This window comes from Genypterus blacodes, unplaced genomic scaffold (assembly GCF_046128005.1).
Source record: "Genypterus blacodes isolate CSIRO-AG114 ecotype Tasmania unplaced genomic scaffold, CSIRO-AGI_Gbla_v1 ptg000085l_1, whole genome shotgun sequence".
Lineage (NCBI taxonomy): Eukaryota > Metazoa > Chordata > Actinopteri > Ophidiiformes > Ophidiidae > Genypterus > Genypterus blacodes.
The window spans coordinates 1318686-1337645 of record NW_027466890.1 but is presented as its reverse complement, the minus strand read 5'-3'; the positions used below and the strand labels follow the sequence as shown (position 1 = coordinate 1337645).

The 18960-nt window shown below is 43.7% G+C and overlaps 1 protein-coding gene across 3 annotated transcripts in view; it reads right to left on the bottom strand.

The window, feature by feature from the left end:
* garnl3 (GTPase activating Rap/RanGAP domain like 3) overlaps nucleotides 1-10199 on the bottom strand; it is a 45206-nt gene extending 35007 nt beyond the window's left edge. The window contains exon 1 of one of the 3 annotated variants that reach the window (XM_076158716.1): nucleotides 9526-10199. In XM_076158716.1, coding sequence (XP_076014831.1) covers nucleotides 9526-9626 — 101 coding nt within the window. In that variant the 5' untranslated portion in view covers nucleotides 9627-10199. Of the gene's footprint in view, nucleotides 1-481; nucleotides 722-9525 lie in introns of those variants that run through there. The other 2 variants (XM_076158714.1, XM_076158715.1) reach the window with 2 other exon arrangements.
* Nucleotides 10200-18960: the final 8761 nt, after the last annotated feature.

Sequence of the window (18960 nt, the reverse complement as noted above, 5' to 3'; positions counted from 1 at the left end):
AATGTCTGAACCCTGAAAAAACACCATCAATTAATAGGCCAATGTAAAGGATTAGCATGTTCAGGTCAAACATTAAATTAGAAGCCCGCAGCGCTTTTTTGCCACTTCCACTACACACATCAGACCGGAGACTTGTGGCTTCAGTCGCTCAGTTTCGCCATCGGAGCGAATGGAAACGATCAATGAATCATGCAGTTGACACCGAGGAGAACTTGATAGTCCATCAAGAAAATAACTGAGAAAATAAGTCAAACATTCGGCGATTTTAAACATAACAAGCTTTTACGCACCAACGCGTAAGCTTGTAGACACACACACACACACACACACACACACACACAGAGCAGAGCAGAGCAGAGCAGGTGTTCGCAGTTTAGTAAAATGTGCTCCGGGCTGCATCGAATATGAAGAGAAGGAAAGAAGAGAGAAGAAAGCGATCAACTGTACAGCAGAAAAAGAGACGTGTTTGGTTTGTTGTTACCGCTGATTGAAAGTCAACAGTTTGTTAGAGGCTGGATCCACACTGTTCATGTCCCCATGCGATGTCAGTCCAGCCCAGACAAGGCAACAAAACACACACACACACAACGGCGATCACGCTGCTTCCTTTCTCTCTTTAAAGAAACAAAGAGCGGCGAAACATCAAAAACAGCAAAAGAAACAAAAACAGCTGGCTAGACTTGCGTCTTCTCTCCGCGCAACTGGTTAATGCGTGATGGAGCGGAGCGCCACCGAAAGCGCATCTCTCTCTCTCTCTCTCTCTCTCTCGCTCTCTCTCTCTCTCTCTCTCTCTCTCTCTCTCGGCGCTGCGAAACAAAGTGACACCGTGAACGCGTCTCGTCGTGGTGGTTACAAGCAATAAGTTACATCATCATTTTAATGCTTTTCCTCGGTACCCAGCGTCCCGGAGCGCAGTGTGATGTCAGTGTGTGTGTGTGTGTGTGTGGTTGTCTGTGTGTGTGTGTGTGTGTGTGTGTGTGTGTGTGTGTGTGTGTGTGTGTGTGTGTGTGTGTGTGTGTGTGTGTGTGTGTGTGCGCGCGCGCGCGAGAGCATCCATATAGACTTTTTTACATTTCATTTTTAACAATGATGCACTTACAAATGTAATGTCATTATTATGACATAAACCCTTTAAATACATGTAAAACAACAACTAAAACAACTTAAAGTTATTAACTTTTTGAGTAATCCTGCTGACTATAATTTATACAACACAGCTAACTGTCCATCTGTCAGGTTAGATCCTCCACTGCCCAGTTTTTATTTAAATTTAAGCCTCAAACAACAGAAAGGGAGAGGAGACAGTGATGATGATGTGACCCAGGTCACTCATCTGCATCTTGTGCATCTTATGCCTTTGATTGACACATTTTCAGCCTATTTAACATTATGGGGTGGGATCTCACACACACACACACACACACACACACACACACACACACACACACACACACACACACACACACACACACACACACACACACACACACACACACACACACACAGTAGCATTTATTACACTCTGCTGCCACCTTCATTAGAGTCAGGGATTGAGCTCTCTCTCGCTCTGCATTCACTCTCTGAACTCATGAAGGCACAATAATACAGACAGACTGAGGGGGATGTAGAGACTGAAAATAACAAATCTAGAAGAAATCTAGGGAATATGGTTGATTAATGCCAGGGGAGGACATACACACATACAGAGAGAGAGAGGGAGAGAGAGAGAGAAAATAGAGAAAATAGACAGAGAAATTTGAGCCAAAGTAAATCTGATACCCTCACAATAGCCACACCACAGGCTGTGTCTCCAACCAACGTCCACACACACAACATTAAAGAGTGCAGGAATGCTCAGCTCAGGCTACACAGCACTCAGCTGCTCATCAATTTTTAATCAGCAGAAACCCCCCTCTGTGGCCCACAACACAGGAAAACACCCACAGCTACCAGCAGACAGCAGAGCAAGGCACTCTCCCTCTCTCTCTCACCTGCTCTTTCTCTCTCTCTCTGGACGTGGCTACCATTTATAAAAATAGCCCACGCCGAAATGCGACTGCTTCGGCCTGAAGCTCAGGACGAAGCCACGGAAAACACGGGAGGAGCAGCTACGCACTCACGTTACATACAAACAAACCTGAGATGCCTAAATACCCTCCCCACCCCACCCCTAATTGGAGCCCTGAGGGTAATCATCCCAAACATACACACACACACACACACAAGGCCGCTCATACATGTTGCATGAACACGACCTCACCGAACACCTTCCCATTGTTGCACCTCTGATACAACCACAGGCCGACACGTCATTTGCGTATCGTTTACAGAGGGGGTTGCCTGGGAAGTCTGTCTGTAACTAGGGAAGACTTCCTGCTGAAAGACATATCAGTTAAAGGCGTTTGTGACCCGGGGAGTCACATTACCTAAAACTAGAGTCTAGCGTGACAGCAGCAAGCTCCAGGAGACGACGACAACGCACTGATTCCTAACAATGACAAAGTATGCATGTGCACACGTTATTGATAGGTCATTATTAGATTTTCTTTCTCTAAATATCAGCTCGATATCAGCTTAAAACAAATCCACTACAATAATGCGAGGATAAATCTAACTAGCACGCTGAGCTAATCAGAATTGCAAGGAAAACAAATTCATCATGTCATCCGCTGCAACTTAAACCTTCAGAAAACAGAAAACACCACACTTAACTGCAACACAAAGATGTCAGACAGCAGTGGGAACGTCTTACCTATTTGTGTGATTTGTGGTGTGTGTCTGTGTGTGTTTGTGTGTGGGACCGGGCAGTGGAGAGCTATCCCAGGCTTTGTGTTCCCCAGACAAATGCCACTTCAAACAGCAGCACACATATGTAGGTGTAGGCATTACAGCGCGTGGGTTTGCAAAGCCGCGTTGTCGGTGCCAGCAAAAGCAGTAGTTGTAGCACAAGCGCACTCACACACGCACATGCACACAGTTGAAGCTTGTGATGTGTGGATCAGAAGCTTCTAACTCTGAAGGTTGAAGGCCGTGGGTTTAAGCTACGCCGTCTTCTCTCTGGACAGCTGCCACTCCCGCCCTTTAGTCTCTCTAAGTAAGCCTCGTCTGGAACACGGCACCTTTCCCACGCATAGGATAAACAGGCCTCTCTTACTATGTGTGTGCGTGTGTGTGTTTTGATCAGTCTACATCAGGGAAAATCAGAGGATCTTACTAGAAGTTATTTGCATAGATGGTAAGACATGTATGTAAATGAATAACTACAAACATAAAGAATGATATCTGACATATAGTTGAAATAGAACATAAACACTGTGCAGATAAGCAGACATGCCCAGATAACAGATGCAAATCAAGACGTGCCGTGATGTCACACCGCAGCATGTACTCCTCTTTTGTATGATTTGATTAAAGCACAATGCCTCCACTGTACTGCAGCTGAAATCATGTTAACAGAATAATGAGGCATCATTGTGAAAATCGGCGAGTGCTGTTTAATATCAGCAAGGGATCACAGCTTCTTTATCAGGTTAAGCTTAAAAATTCAGCAATGGAAAGCATTTACACATGCAACACACACACCCTGAAAACACACACACACATGATTTGGATTCAGATCTCTGCCTCCTTGTTGCTATAGCATCCCAAAGGCCAGCAGGTCACCGTGTCAGGCGCTGGCCACTGATGGCCGTCCTCTCATTAAATCCGATCAGGTGAATTAACCTTTTTTTCTCTGCAATGATCAGAACAAAAGCTGGACACAACTCTCCCCGTCTGCCCACTTGGCTAACGCGAATGTGAGTGTGTGTGTGTGTCGGGAAAATATGAGACGTGGGTCATCTATGTTAGTTTTGCAGGACCGGTTTGTACTAAGTCGTTCTCTCTAACCCTAACCCCATGTCAGGCATCATGTCAGGATTAATGCAAATCCAAAGTTTATGGACTGATTCCATTTTGTGAAACCTCAAATGCACAGTTATCGTTACACAAAGCATGAACTCTTCACAACTGCCAATTCCTCCACATGGACACATCTCTGCTTTCACAGGAAGAGTCTGCCCTCATGTGGCTGCAACTTGTATCACAGTGGACTGCATGGTATGGTGTGTTCTTATATGCAGGTGAAATAAGGGCCGTCACGCACCAACACATATTTGTACGCGTGTGTATATGTGCGTCATGACCTTGTACTGGGATATGGTAACACATATTTCACCACTCTTGTACTTCATGCATGTAGTCCATTAAGTTGAGGGGGAAACTCCCTTTTTAAATAGTTATTTTAAGAATGTCCATACCTCGGCAACTTAATCCGAGCCAGCTCTCTCTCTCTCTCTCTCTCTCTCTCTCTCTCTCTCTCTCTCTCTCTCTCGACCCATGCAACTAGAGGTTTTGGCCATCCTCCACAGGGTAAAAAATGCACAACAGTAACCCTTCACTGGCTCCATTTCCTCCACCTCCTCTTTCTCGTCCTGTGTCTCTCGCGGATCGTTCTCGTTATTACGGGGGGGAGGACAAGGGCGGCGGTTGGTGTGAAGCAAGTCGAAAATACACACATGCACTCCACGGACTTCCCTTCATCTCAGTCCTCTGTCACACACACACACACACACACACACACACACAGCCTTGCATTCTTTGCGTCACCCTCGACAGCGAATGTGGGGGGAGAAAAAGAAAGAAAGAAAGAAAAGGGAAGTTTGTATAAGCATGAAAACACTGCTGGGTGACTGGGTGTATTGGTGCAGTTTGTGGCGGTGCTGGGCCCCGGCCACGTCTCAACCAATACCCTGTTAGGAGTGCAACTCCCTCCGCACTGGGTCAACGCCTGCCAACTGTAATGGGAAATGTTTTTCCAGCTTCTAAGCTTCCCGTAGAGGCGCATGGTGCATTGTTAATGTGTAGGTACAGTATGTGTCTTTAAGCCCTAAATGGAAGCAGATGTTCCAGTGGAAGAGCAAAAGTTTACACAGGGCTGTAATCAAGGATTGTACTTTTTTTCCCCCCTTCTTCTTCTTCTTCTCCTCATTATTTGAGTCTTATTTTTCAGTGTGAGTGAGGTCTGGTGCTCTGCGGTGTTTGTGCACGGGGCTGAGCTGTGCTGAGCTATGCAGCCACATATGGGAGCCATTACAGTCCAGTGTTTATCGGGGCTCGCTGAGGGACCCAGCGTATGAGCCGAGCAGAACCAACCTCGCATACTATTTCAATAACATCCCCGGCTGAAAACCTTCTACGGAGATCACATGAGACACACACCCAAATGCACACTATGGTATTCTTAATGTTAAGTAATATGATCTTTCTCTGTAGTTCATAGGTGTAAAGTATTGAAGAACATCTGCTCATGTCCTCAATCAGGTACTCATACTTCACTTGGGGCTATTTTCTGCTGCCACACTTCAGACAAGTATACCACTTTACTCCACTACATTCTGCAAGATCAAGGAGATTTTTTGCTGTCGTCGGGTAAAAACCTTGTATCTACGCCTTGTTTCCGCTTGATTGCAAAACGCATCTCAGACGTCTTCACAACAGTGAGGAAGGAAGCAGCGCTGCATGAAGTAACTGTGATCCTCCGACATTCTCCAAAACCATGGAAATTGGAAGTTGGAGACACATGGTTTACTTTATAATTCTTCCTTTGTTTGGGTCCACTTTCTTAGACACAATTTCCACATCCTTCCATACACTTTGAGTTTCTAGACAGTTATCCCACTGTGGGATTATAAACGTATTGGATACTTACGCACGTTTACTTTTGTGGAATTTTGCTTTTGAGAGACTGTAACACAGGAAGGGGGAAACCCCAGCAATCCAGCCAATCACAACCACTTTGTCTCTGCCTCTTAAAATATACGAGTCCACTCTAAAATCTTTGAACACAGAAAACAGGTTTGACGTTCAAGCATACGTTCTTCATTGACACGCGGCTTTGATGTTTCCTTCACCAGGAAACCACAGGAGGACAAACCCTAATACATATTTCCTTGTCCTTTTTGGGGGAAAGACACATGTGCTACAAATTAACAATAGTCTCCTTGTCGTTGAGAAAGCGCATGAACTCGCCAAGCTGTACTTCAGCCGCATCTGGATGCAGCTTCGTGCCAATCTGACAAGCTGTGGCAAGAGCGAGGTGCCCTGGCAACCGTTGCCACACAACATCAGCGGGGTGTTTCTTTTTGGCGTGGGGGACGGCTAATGAAGGCGGTGATAGCGTCTCAAAGCCGACGCACTCACGTGACCTCTGCAGCGAGAAGTTCAGCGAGAGTGAAGATGAGAGGGCGAGCAAGAAGGAGGGAGAGAGAGAGTGCAACAGATTTACAGTGTGTGTGTATGTGTGTGTGTGCATGTATGTGGAACCTGCCAAGGATCTATTTTGGTCGTGGGGCCTGGCTGGGTGAAGTTGCCGTTGCTTTATGTGGAGTGTTTTCCCAGTGCGTGTGTGCGTTGAGGAAGGAGGGGGCTGGGCGATATTGATAAATGAACAGCAAACATTCATAAAAGCTGTCAAATCTAACCTTTCCTTCCTGTACTGCCATCAGGATCTTATCTCGCTGTGGTTGTTAGATCTGTGCAACGCTTACAAATCCTAAGATGTTCTAATCATGCAATGGCCTGATTAAGCACTCTGGTAAATGGACCTTCCTTTCCTGGTAACACACTCTCACACTCCTTGTCTGCCAGCGCGTGCTTTCCCCTTAAATGAACTGCAAACGTTACTGCTATGGATTGACGATTACACGCAATGAGGTTTGTTTCCACCACATCAGAATTCGCTGATGGTGCAGCCGAAAAGTACGCAACTCCCTTTTCCCCCTGTGATGTTTGATACAGGCTCAGGCTTTTGGAGTTCAGAGTGCATTTTTACAGCCTTTGTCTCATCCACACACAGACACAGACACACAACCCCCCACACCTCCCCCTTTGCCTTCCCCTCCGCCAGCTGTGGCATTTGTTAGTTAGTGCAGAGTTATGTTTCTTCTGCCAGGGCTCGAGACAACGGCAAGAGTCTGTGAGTTTTCGGCGTGTTTTGTCCAGTGCAGCATCGCCGTGCAGATGACGTTGAGTGGAGGCGGTTGTGTTGTAGACGAGCGCAGATCGGCCACGTATGAGGCTTTCGGAGACGGGCAGAGGTTTGACAGGAGAGCGTACGGCCTGCGTGGTTATATGAAATGATGCAAAGGGTTCCAGCTGACTTGATGCTGAAGGGCATTCCGGCCCTCTGATCTTGATTTGTTTATGTCTACCTCAGGATTTCCATTAAAGGTTCCCTTGTACAGCATGTTACAAAAACTGACAGCAGTGGAAGAAATGCCACAATGGAAAAACATCTTGTTCTGCTCTGAAGGGCACAGACACACACACAGACACACACAGACACACACAAAGATGCCCAACACACACATACGTAAAGTATAAACATCTGCAACCACCAACAAATCCAGCACATCATAGATCAATTTAAAAGTGTTTTTCAGAATAATGTAACATGGTATTTTGACTACATGGTGCAGCCTTGATTGATCCTTCACCTGCATCTCTGCTGGCAACAGATTTCTCTGCTTTCAGAGTCATTTTGCAGCTTGTATTTTGGTGAAAATGGTCTGTTTAGTGCTTTTATCTCTCAGTCAGAGGATTTTCTGTAGCCTAGAGAAGCAGAGGGCAGATTCATGTATTTCCCCTTCCGGCATACAGTACATATAGAAACTCTTGGGCAAACACTATATGCAAACATTTGATTATGCACTTTACAAAGCACGCTCCTGACATGTGTCTCATAATCTCCTCCTCAATGTTTTGGCTGCATACGATCACACATAACACGTGTGTCTTTGCGCTGAACTACACACAGAGTCTCTCAGCTGCAGCCTTGTACTTGAGTGGCTTTCATATCGCCTCAGTGTAGCAGAGACTCTATTCCTACAGCAGCAGCACTTTAGGCTCAACCTGATTGATTGCCGATTAAGCCGCTCGACTCTAAGAGACAGTCTGCCAGGCACCCCTACAATGTGGCTCCAGGCCCGCGGCGAACAGAGCGGGAACAAACTCCTTCACCCCCCTCCGGCCAACAAATCAAGCCCATTAAAAAGGGCACAATTTGAGTGTAATTTGAAAGTAAGTGCTTGGCACAAAGCTGGAGCGAATTTCACGCCCATGCACGCAGGACGCGATGTGAATACGATAAACACAGCTATTCTGAGCGCCAGACCCACATTTTAACAAACAAGTCTCACCTTCACACACACACACACACACACACACACACACACACAAAATGTATCAGCCAAGAGAGCAATGAAATGGAATTCATATTGCATCCCTGCCTTCTTCTCTATCGCATCTTTCCCTTTGCACTCGTCTGCTGTGGAATGGCGAGAAGGAATCTTCAAATAGCAGGAAAACAATGAAGGTATTTGAGGGTTAAAAAGATTCCGAGCTGACCTAGTTGTTTACATCCTCCACAAACAAACTGTGGAGAGTCAAAGTCGCCAAGTTTATTGGGAAGAAAAAGCAGGGGGGGCGAGAGTGATTATGCAAAGAGGAACAAGCTGGCTTCACATCTGCCAATGTAAGAGCCCTTAAGACATAAAAACTATCGACTGTGACAAAACACCATAAACTTCTGATGGGTGTGATGGAGGATGATGCACGTACAGTAGGTGGTGCTCCATTCCCAAAATATCATTATCCAAAGTCCCTTCACGTAAAAATCATGAACAGTTTGTTTCTACCCCCAATTCTATTAGTAGTATATTAGATTACAGAACAGATTTGCAGGACTTGTTCCTTTACTTTCCTTGTCTGCAGGGATTTGCCTGAGACAGGTGCACCATGTGAGGGGAGGTCCTCTCAGATGCACCTGATGTGGGATAACAGTCAGCATGTCTCACAGGTGTCCCGCTGTGCCTCTAGCCTGCGGCTTTTCATTCCAATCAAGCAATACAGCAGGAGGGAGGGGGGTCTCTTTCACTCATGTAGACAGTTTGAGTCCGAGAATCTACACGGATCAGTCAGGACCAGAGACCAAAGACTAGGTCTTTAGGGGAATGGAGGAGGAGGTGTGGGAGTCATTAAAGATTTGTCAATGCAGATTGTCAATAAATCATCATTACGCGGGACACTCAAGGTTGGTGGATCGCCATGAATCAACCATTTGGTTTCGGATGAAAGAGAACTGAGAACGCGACTGACCGCGTGGGGGGAAAATGGGGAAAAACAAGACGATTGCGCTCCATTGGGCTGCACAATAAGAGCGGAGATTAGGTGTTTGGAGAGGATCCGTCTTTGCTCTACGCGCGCACAGAGCGGATCGAAACCTCAACCTGAAAACCACACACATTACTCACATTAAACACCCACATTGTGAGGGCGAAACTGCTCAATCGTCTAATCGTAAAAGTCCTCTCTCGCTCTCTCCCTGTCTGTGTGTGATGGTCGAGACAGACCCGATCGCCCCGGTTGTCCCAGATAAAGACAGTCCCCGCAAAAAAAGAGAGGAGGAGAAGAAGAAGAGGAACCCACCTGGTAATCTCGAAGCTGCAACCTTTCCGGAGGAGCAGGGCTCTCTTCCGCATGATGCCCGCTTTGTCTCTGGCAAGGTACACATTTTTATCTGAATTCATGGGTGCGAGGCGGTAACAAAGTGGGTCCACTCTCGGGGGCGAAAAGCAAAAAAACAAAATCCTTGATTCCTTTCCTTTCCTCAAGGAAAGTCACAAAAACCGAGCGAGAGGCGGAAGAATGAGGGACTGACGGGCTGGCCAAAAAAAAGAAGAAAAGAAAGAGAAAAACCTGTGCCGCTCGCCTCACCGCGACACAGACGGAGAAGATGAAGAAGAAGAAGAAAGTGATCCTGCAGACTTTTCCCTCTCAGGCCACGCAGAAGGCGATGTGCGGGAGCCTAGAGGTGCATGGTGCTGCTGCGGGGATTCCGGGTGTCTCCATGCGGCTGCTGCTGCTGCTGCTGCTGTCACAACCTGAGCGGGACTGTGAGTGTGTGTGAGGGTGTGTGTGTGTTCAATCTCCGGCTGCTTAGATCCTGTTCCTGTTGGAGATCGTGCATACACACAAAATCGCACGCACGCACACACGGTCTCTCTCTCTCCTGCAGCCCAGCACCGTGTGAGTGGCTGCTGCTGCTAGGCACACGCGCACACACACACGCAGAGAGAGAGAGAGAGAGAGAGAGAGAGAGAGAGAGAGAGAGAGAGAGAGAGAGAGAGAGAGAGAGAGAGAGAGAGAGAGAGAGAGAGATGCAAATGTTTGTTTGTGCGTTTAGTAGTATTACATTCCTATGTGAGACAATACAACAGGTCACACACAATGTCTGACGCTGGCTCCTCTACTTAATTAGCAGCTGAAACCTTTTGGGTTTGGGTCAACCACAGGGCAGCCTGAGACACGGGGCTAGAAAAAGGTGCAAAATCCTAAACAACATGGCTGGTGATCATCATGCTGTCTGACATATTATGGAGATTTTGTAAGACTGTCTTGCCTCAGGTGCCGCTTATCACAGTTTGCAGGTGGCATGCAAGTCTACAGTGTGATTTAAGGATGCAGTAACTCGGTTTGACCGCTAGGGTAGAAAACGCTCCAAAATGAGCTGGCTGGTAATGAACGCCATTATTGTTTCATGATTTTATGGTTTTGTGAGCAAATGATTGCACACTCAGGATTTTACAACAGCAGCAGTTGGCACCGTCGTCCGTTCATGCGTCCTTGTGATCTATTTAAGCGGAAACAAATTTGCACCAGTTGTCCTCTGATAATAATCTGTCTTGGAAGGACAATCACTCTGCACTCAGAAACCTTTGCCAAATTTAAATCCTGCTTGTTCCAGATTGTCTCAAATAGCACAACTGTTGCTGCGTCAAAAAAAAAAGAAGGTGCTAACCCCTTTTGTTGGTATAAATATATAATTTCGTAGAAGTGTAAATGATTATTCATTCATGAATTACTCATTGAAGCCCCATCACCTCTCTATGTTGTGGCCTGTCTAACAGAGGACGAAATGCTATACTAGCTAAAATCATTTCGATCCATAATTTGCCTTCAATGATGTTAAGTTTAAATACAGTACACAATAAAGATTATGACTGGGCACATTGTCTTTTCCACTCACCATAAGATGCTTATCATTAGCATGAGGTAATTTTGCAGATACCAAGGGTTTAAACCTAATTATTCCCAGACTCTATGGGCAGCTGAGGTAGAAGGCGAAAACAATCTAAAGGCGGATCATTTGGTCAGTAAATAGTTATGGGGTTGCTGTTGCTTTTTTTCATCCAACAGAAGGAAAAATAAACTTTGCGATTATATCCACCTTTGCACAAACACACACATAAAGCACACGGGCACATGCTACACACACTCACAAACAGCATTTGCTCCATCTGGAATGTTGGCGTGCTGTTTAGATGAAGAATTCTCTCGATGTGACTCACTCAGCTGCATTCAAAGAAACACTCAGCCATATTTGTGTGATTGGACGTCCCCTCTGACTCACTCTGATCGAACTGTGCTGGTGCTCAACACAACATCCCATGGTTGCAATTTGAATAGGGTGTCCATAATGCATCTACAGCACTGGTCTCCAACAGGTAGCTCATGAGCTACCAGTAGCTCGCCACCCGTTTCTGAGTAGCTCGCGAAAGGTTCAAAGAATACATACATTTGACAACACAGCATCACTTGGTAAAGCTGTTTAAATTTCTATCCAATCAAATTCACAGACATCCCGCCTCCTTTTGTCACAAACGATGATAAGCCAATCAGGTGTCAGTCCAACAAATGACGCTGGTTACGTGACACCATAACATTCAGCGATGTAAGCAGGCTAGCAAGCTCACCTCGGATTTGACGATGACCACGCCTAAAATAGCCCCGATAAAAGGCAACAAATATACTATTCTCATTAGGAATTAAAAAAAGCTTACGAATGTGAACGACAAGTGTGTCTCATTTGCGGTGCAAATGCGTCTGTCTGGCTGCTAGCAAGGCGTAATGTGTCGTTCACTGAAAAGAGCTGCCTCTTTGAGCCGGTTCGTTCGTGAACGATGGGAGCCGGCTCCCGTCCGAGAGACGTTTTTTTTTTTTCTGCAATTTAATACAAGACAGAATGATATGATGGTCTTCTCCGTGCCGTGAACACGGGGAAGACTGGACGTTTGAACTGATGTGTTGTTCGACCAATTCACATGAAAACAGACAAGGATCATAACATCAAGCAGGGAGGAGCAGGGCGTGCTGATGGTCTACTACGGGTACAGAGCAGGACAGAGAGAAAGAGAAGTGCGGTGAGTGCAGTGCACAAAAAGATGAGTGACAGCTGGAAAAAAAGCAGCATTTGGATGCATTTTACAATCGTGACAGCATAAAGGCAGAATGCAGAATTTGCAGAATTAAGCCGTCATGTCGAGCAGGGTCCCCAAAAAACCTTTACAGACATGAGAACTCTGCATCCAACAGTTCAGTTGGAAGAAAAAAGGCAGGCTAGCGTGCCTACAACCTACAACTGTTGCGATTTAGAAGCTCCACCCAGGCTCTCAATCCAGTGCATGTTCTTCCAAACAGGAAAACACTGTCCAACAGAGAACCTGCTTCACTGCAAGAACATTCCAAAACTATTTTAATTCCTCATGGAAATAGTGCCACACTCTCTGTCATCTCATTAACATCAGAACAGACTGAATGCATGTGAAGTACAGATAATATGGGAACTACGGGGAATTCTCTGAATTACAGGGAATGTGAAGGGAAATTGTGACAGTGATATGTGGACAGACAGAAAATGTGAAATACAAAGTATTGGTAAAATAGTAAAATAAGTAATAACATTGTTTTGTTTTCCATGAGATTAATATGATGTGAATTTATTAGTGTGAGCTTGCCACTGAAAATGTATACATAAGTTAAAAATAATTTCCCTTAGGGGATCAATAAAGTACATTTCTTTCTTTCTTTCTTAAAAATGTTGCTGAATTTAAGTGCATTTTGATACAAAACACAAGAGTTGGATATCGACATTTTGTACATGTTCACACAAAAGACGCTTATTCAGCTGGTTTGGCTGGAGAATCAGCCATGTGGATAAATGTTACTAATAATGTAAAACATGAGTAGCTCTCGGACACTTTTATTTTGTCAAAGTAGCTTTCAGAGGCAAAAAGGTTGGAGACCTGATCTACAGTGTCCTCGAAAAATGACACATTTTCATTTTTTCTACACAGTCACAGCATTTTCAAAGTGAGGACCCTCTCTGTTCCATAAAGTAAGTAACACGTTCTTTTGTCATGACAGTTTTTTGACAACGCAAAGCATCATAAGGCTACTGTGAGGTACGAAAAAGGATAGAAAAAGATGAGAAAATCTCATTGTAACTATATAATGAGAGTTCTCATCATTTCAAGGTGGCATAGTATTTTAAATAAATATAATAAATAAATAATATCTAGTATTATAAGGATTATGGCAAGTATTAGTTGTTGGGTTGTTTACAGTCTCAAACTAGGTGAAGATGGGTTCCCCACAATTAAGACAACTACAATTAAGAGTTTTGAAGGATTCCTTGTTATTTTCAATTGATTCAGCTGACTGAGCTTGACATTAACAAAAAACCATGAATGTTGTTTAGAGTGACGATCTTACTTGTATTATAAACATATAAAAGGATTGATGTCCCTATTCCACCCATTGCAACTTAAAAGAAGAAGAGAAGAAACTTTACTTGGTCAAATCACATGCAAACACGTCTGCATGCAACCATGCATGCAACCATGTACAGAGGGGTCAGTGCAGGGCAGCCATAAAAGGCGCCCCTGGAGCAGTTTTTTGGGGGTTTGGTGCCTTTAAGGGCACCTCTGCCAGTCCACTTTCTTGGTCCACACGGGACCCGAACAGGCGATCCTCCGGTTCTCAAGCTGAGTCCCTATGGACTGAGCTTCTGCCGATATATATAAACGATACAATAAATAATCGATTGCCAGATCTCATTTCACACTGATTTATACAAGTTTTCAAGAGGGGTAACAACAAGCTGTCCCACTTTCTGCTGGCTGACTGGAGTGTGAGCGCGTACACACACACATCCACACACCAGAGAACAGGAAGAAAGTGGCATTTATTATGTATGTAACTTCTCTGCAACTTTCCAGCTTGCTACTGCACAGGTGGACCACCCTATCTGAATAATTTGGCTGAAAGAAAAAAGTCTGTTTCATTTTCAGTACCTTTAGTATGAATAATATGTAGTCGAAAAAGTAGAACAAATCAACCAAAACATGGAGCCTATTCTGATCTCAGCTGCTTAGTACAAAGACTAGAATCCTCCACGTCTGGGTGATCGAGATACATTAAGGACAAAGTCACAGGATGATGCAAAATGCCAAACAACCTCCATCCCAAATCTACAAACCAAGTAGAGGGAAGCAAACGTTGGCACATCTCTCAGAATGTGAGAGTTTGAGGGTTAAAGGGTTGCTGGGGTGTATCTGGCAATCTGGGCACAAGAGTCAGCACCCTGTCATCCCCTGACTGTGCTGACAATGGATAACAAGTAAGTGCCAACTGTCACCATGGTAACCATGTCGCTAATTGTGAGGAAGAAAGAGAAGCTGTTATTTAGCCCCGAGTCATTGTTGGAACTGGTTTCATCACTTGATAAAAGTTCTCCCTCTTCTTTTTATTTGAACTCCCTACTGCATTTCTCTACTGCACTCCCCCTCTCTATTAAATAATCAGATTAGAACCCTCAAGTGACTGGAATTAATCTCAGATAAACACTGATAAAATATTGTTCTTCTTTTGTGGATTAAAAGGGAACAAGAAAAAGTGCGATCAGTGCACTAAAGCAGAAACTATGTCGTTAAGGAAACCAATGGCACAGCAGCACTCTGCCATTACTGATAATAATCTAAAACACTGCAAGATCGATGAAATTCATGTGTTTATTCTGAAATGTGGGTTTGAGCAATTCAATTAACGGAGAACACAGGTGTTTTTTATCATGTAAACACACACACACAACACATGAAGTTAATATGTGCCAAAGGTAAATATTAGGGTGATAATGTAATGCTGCATTTTGCTGGACTTACTGCAGTGACTGTTGGATGCTCAAATACATGAAGTAAAGCATGTGTGTGTGTGTGTGTGTGTGTGTGTCTGTGTGTGTTTACCGTGTGAGTGCATGCACATGCGTGTCTGAGTCAAGCAGTAGAATACAATGTAGGTAAACAAAAGTTTGTCCTTTGTCACAGCAGTAATACCTTTGAACTCCAAATGAAATAAGTCAACATCAACAAAACCTCTGCACTAGATTACACACACATATGTATACATGCAAGCAAGCAAGCAAGCACGCACACGCGCACACACACACACACACACACACACACACACACACACAAACAACAGATTCTACAGTTACAATATAGACGTCAGAGTCACTTCACACATTATAATCATGATCACAAAAAGAAAACACAACAAGAGGCTTTACATGCTGGAGTTACATGAATATATCCCCTTTAACGGTTAATGGTCTCATGGAGTCGACTGAATCCCTTCACCAAAACCCCAATTATTTCCTCGGCCCTATTGCAGTGAATGATTGCAGCAAGAAATACAAAACGTAAATACGAAACCACAGCAATCAGGCAGGAACAGATTTGCTCTATTCTGATCATGTTTGTCTGCGATGCCACTGACGGTTGTGTTTGGCAACTTCATGGCCTCAAGCAAGATGGAAAGCATGGATAACAATTCTTTTGGCAAGTCATCATTTGCCAATACGAGAAAGTGAGCACTTTGGCCTGTCGTGACTCGGGTGAGTGTGTAGACCATTCTAGATGTTCTCTCTCCATTCATCCTCCAGCTGTCTCAAGGGGATATTTAATACACAATTACAGTTGCAGAACAGGCATCAATGTCCTTTTGTCAGAACATGCTAATTAAACATTTCTAAATGGGATGGAAATAATCCTGTTATGTTTATGGATTATTTACACAATGTGTATGAGTCTCAGAGTCATGTCTGCTGTTGAATAGTAATGCTCTCATTCATTTAATCTCTTTTGTTCCATGGGGGCAAGCAGTCATCTTTATCTCAAACAAATGTGATCATGAAGACATGTTGGTTGTCACTCTTCGTCACCATCCCCCCTTGAATAGGTGTTTTATTCTGTTAGTCTTATTCTTTGTTTCTCTTGCACTTGAATCAGGAGCAGATCACACATTCACCCAGAGCTGATTTATTCTGCAAAGTCTGCCAAGTCCTTTACTACTCCTAAAGTCCACAGCTCCTACAGTATATCATTAAAACCACATTCTCGTAATTGTCGTTATATTTTGTAAATCCTTCCGGTAAAGGTCTGACTCCTGGTCCAATGACGGTGTCCAGGTAAAGCGGGATCAGCGTGGTTTAGATCTCCGGTCGACTCTGTGAAGTTATTATCATGCACAATGAAATGACTTTGTTTATCTGACTCCATAAGATAAAAGGATCGTGACAGTTTAACTCTAATTTAGACGGACCGCCAATTCTATATTTAAAATTTAAAAAGACTTTTAGGATTCTGATCGTTATTCTTATTCTTGCATAATTTAGTATTGAATTTACTCTCTTAATTACTTGATGTTATATTACTCATTCGAATTACATTACGAATTTGAATAAGCCATATGGGTTACTTAACTCAGAGGTTTTAATTCACATTACCGTGCACGCGTGTTTAATAAGGTTTTCTTTATTAACTCAGAGACGTGGTTTGTAACTTGTCCTGAAAAACACAAGTTAAAACATTTTTACCGACTCAGAGGCCGGTAATGTGCGCTTGACGAGCTATGTTTTTATCACATCAGAGGTTTAGCTCACATTATGTCATAACAACGTCAATCCGATCCAATCCAATTCTCGCCAATCCGTTGGCGTGGTACACGTAAGATTCTTCAAGCCTTGTTCTTGTTTATCAGAATCTTTCCTTTTTTGTAGCCTTTTTTCGCCCACGTGGGTAAAGCAATCCAAAGGTCTCTAGTGTCTCTGGAATGCCGAAATCATAACACAAATGGTAATCCGAGATAAATCAAATTAACAATAAACAATTGACAATTAATTTAATTTCTAACATTTGGTATTCTACAATCAACAATGATAATCTATAAGTCACAAAAAATACATTGAAAGCACATAACATGAAATTCCCATTGTCAGGTAGCAGAACCTTGTACATACCTCAAAACTACGTAACAACGAGCAGTTAACACAGCGTTCCAACGTGGGTAGATCTGGAGACAGATGCTACCAGAATTTAACCCCAAAATCTAACCCATAGCTGCACGCAGAATGCATATGTTGGAACTCCCTCTAACGGGAAAGAACCCCGAATTACCTGCAAGTCTGCCTTAAATACAGACTGAGCAGGAGGTCATAAAATTACTATTCATCTGATGAACATGTGCGTGCTATGAAATTTGCGATCTGCCGGTCTGTCTCACGGACTAATTAAGTGAAGTTGGATAATGTCCCACGGCACACCTGACGATCTCTCGTGGCACACCGCGAAAAACACTGGGTTAAAGCACAGGAGGTTTCGTATCGTGCCAGCCTCCGCATAGTGAAAGCCGGTAAGCCGCACACAATTGGTGAACAGCTGTGTTAACCATTAGCCAAAGAGATGGTACACATAATGTGTGGCGAGAAGTTCGCCAAACAGTTAAACTTGGTGCCACTTACAAATGACACAGGAGAATAGGAGCCATGGCAGATGACGTTAGGAAGACACTGATTGAACGCATTAAAAATAGTCGCTATTATTCCATCGAACTGGACGAGACTACTGATGATGCAGGTTTGGCCAATTACTTGTTTATGTCCTTTACCACTCTAGTCATATACATGTATCCTGGGTCTCCCATGGTGAAAGGCCATCACTCCTCTGGATATTGTGAATTAGGCTGAAGCCAGAAGCCAGTATTCCGATCGTGAATGTAACTTTATGTTGACCATATAATTCTTATAGTATTTAAAATAGATAAATGTATATTTTATATCTAACAATTTCATTGTGCCCTTTTAGCAAGATTTTCTCTCTCTCGCACACTCATACACATACTGCATACGACGGCACACAAACAATCCAAAATGAAGGGGAAATTTCTCCAAATGAATGGAATTGACTTCCCTAAAGAGGGACTGGACATCCTTTGTGGAGATGAATGACATTTCAGCCTCGATACTCTCGTAACTGCAAAAGTAAAGATCAGAGGAGAAATCACAACTTAGTCATGTCAGTCTGTACAACAAGAATAGAACAAAGAATTAAATATTTGACGGACGCCATCAATCCAGAAGAAGAACAAACACAGCAACAACTCAATGAAATACAAAAAACTTCAACAAATTTTACAGCTTTGAATATAGCAATGGAAAAAAAAGCTAGTATCCCATCAATAACGGATTTGGCAGGTGAAATTGTTCAGACATAAACAAAACCCTCTGTTATTCTATAAAACCTCCACTTTCAAAAGAACAAGCAGATGCAGTCAGTAGAGCACTCAGCCCTCAAGAACTCTATAAAACCTTCTATCAAATGCCAAATGATAAATCAACCAGACGCGATGAGTTCCAGCTGAACTACAGCTGTTCTACAAACAGTCAGGCACAAACAAATCACTGCTATTCTTTAAATTAACAAACTACACAATCCTCCCCCGCCACACACACACACATGAATACCACTGATACTGTGAATACCTGCAATGTCCCATTCACTAAAACAGAACAAAGATCCAATCCAAGCTAATGGACACCGACACAGAATGGATACAAACAGTTACTCCCCATCTTGTTCCATGAAGACCAAACAGGTAAAGTTTCAACAGACACGGCTCACACACCTGCAGACTATTCAATATGATCAGCCTTTACCAACAACTAAAAACTACAATACAAGTAGAGTT